Consider the following 2,212-nt stretch of genomic DNA (forward strand, 5'->3'; position numbering starts at 1 on the left):
TTTTAGGGGATGAAGGATTTGCACACCACAAATTTTCTTATAGCTCTGCCTGTAAAGCCAGGTGATTTAATAACATATTTTTACTCCCTGCACACCTTACTTTACATTTAATTACATGCAGAAAAAAAGCCCAAGAAACTAAAAATCACAGAATCAGACAGAATTATTTGGGTTGGAAAAGACCTTCAAAATCTTCAAGTCCAACCCATGCCCTAAACTCAACTATAATAAATGAATGAAATAAATGACTAAAATAAAAATATTAACTTCATCACCCATTGAAGAAACGCCACGAACTAAACCTGAGGATACGTGCTAAATAAATAACTAAAATAAAAAGATACTTGCTAAATAAATAACTAAATTAAAAAGATTAACTTTATCACTCACAGAAGAACCACCACAAACTAAACCTAAGGATACCTGCTAAATAATTAAAATAAAAAGATACCTGCTCAATAAATAACTAAAATAAAAGGATTAACTTCATCACCCATGGAAGAACCGCCATGAACTAAACCTGAGGATACCTGCTAAATAACTAACTAAAATAAAATGATTAAATAACTAAAATAAAAAGATTAACTTAATCACTCACAGAACTACCACAAACTAAACCTGAGGATACCTGCTAAATAAATAACTAAAATAAAAAGGTTTAACTTCATCACCCACAAAAGAACTGCCACAAACTAAACCTGAAAATACCTGCTAAACAACTAAAATAAAAAGATACCTGCTAAATAAATAACTAAAATAAAAATATTAACTTCATCACCCATGGAAGAACCGCCACGAACTAAACCTGAGGATACTTGCTAAATAAATAACTAAAATAAAAAGATACCTGCTATTGCAATAACTAAAATAAAAAGATTAACTTCATCACCCACAGAAGAACCATCATGAACTAAACCTGAGCACACCTGCTAAATAACTAAAACAAAAAGATGAACTTCATCACCAATGGAAGAACCGCCATGAACATGTACCTGAGGATACCTGCTAAATAACTAAAATAAAAAGATACCTGCTAAATAAATAACTAAAATAAAAAGATTAACTTCATCACNAATACACAAAACTGATGAGGAATTGGAGAGAGAGGTGAAGGGGAAAGGCTTCACACTTGAGAGAGGGGAGGGTTAGATGGGATTTGGGGCAGATATTGTTCCCTGGGAGGGCGGGGAGGCCCTGGCACAGGGTGCCAGAGAAGCTGTGGCTGCCCCTGGATCCCTGGCAGTGCCCAAGGCCAGGTTGGATGGGGTTTGGAGCACCCTGGGACAGTGAAAGGTGTCCCTGCCCATGGCAGGGGTGGCACTGGCTGTGATTTAAGCTTCCTTCTAACCCAAACCATTCTGGGATTCCATCCTGTGATTCCAAAAGCTTTCCATGCCTTGAGAAAGATGATCCTTCCTTACCTTTCTATCAGCAAACTCAGCAGCTCCTGGGGTTTGCAGAAGGAGCGGTAGGTGGTCAGGAAAGTCCGAACRAAATTAGGATCTGTGAGGATAAAATGAGAGAAGGATGGGAGTGGGTTTTTATCCAGTTGCAAAATATCAGAAATAGATACAAAGAAAAAGTTTAATGTGCAGAAAAGACCCTGAGGTTGTAAGTCAAACAYTGTATTTGAAAAATTTGAAAAATACCACAAACAACACTGCTTGAGAAATTTTCACTCAATTATTTGATGCATTTCTCTGAAAAATACTGAACTGCACATGCAGGTTCTCCTAAAAACTCTGTCTCAGCCTTCCACAAGGAATGACTCCCCCTGATCATGCAGCTACTCTATTTGAGAAGTTTAACAAAAATTGCCCACCAGTCCCACCAGCACCTTCCCCTTGCACCCCAAAACCAACACCAAACATTTTCCTCAACATCAGCACTTCACAGAACCCCTCCAAGCTTTCCCTTCTGTGACTTTAAAGACAGTGTTTCACAGGAAAGGCTGCAAAATGCTGATTGTGATTTGCATCCTCTTCAACCCTGAGTGGGTTGCATGAATATAATAAATAAACAGAAAAAAACCAGAAAAAAAATATAAAAAATACAATAAATATAAAAAATATAAAATATTAATAAATATAACCTTCAACTTTTTTCTTCTTTCACAGACACTCGGCCTGTAACAGCTCCACTGCTTTAGCCATGATGAAACATGGAAACACACAACTGTATTTTTTAGGGGATGAAGGATTTGCACACCACA

At 37.0% G+C, this 2,212-nt stretch overlaps 1 protein-coding gene across 1 annotated transcript in view; it reads right to left on the reverse strand.

Annotated features, from left to right (window-relative positions):
* SOS2 (SOS Ras/Rho guanine nucleotide exchange factor 2) overlaps positions 1-2,212 on the reverse strand; it is a 44,484-nt gene that overhangs the window by 14,183 nt on the left and 28,089 nt on the right. Inside the window, exon 11 of the mRNA XM_057383369.1 lies at positions 1,422-1,503. Coding sequence (XP_057239352.1) covers positions 1,422-1,503 — 82 coding nt within the window. The remainder of the gene's footprint in view (positions 1-1,421; positions 1,504-2,212) is intronic.

The sequence above is a fragment of the Malurus melanocephalus genome, unplaced genomic scaffold (assembly GCF_030028575.1).
Source record: "Malurus melanocephalus ecotype Western Australia unplaced genomic scaffold, MMel_1.1 scaffold_627, whole genome shotgun sequence".
Lineage (NCBI taxonomy): Eukaryota > Metazoa > Chordata > Aves > Passeriformes > Maluridae > Malurus > Malurus melanocephalus.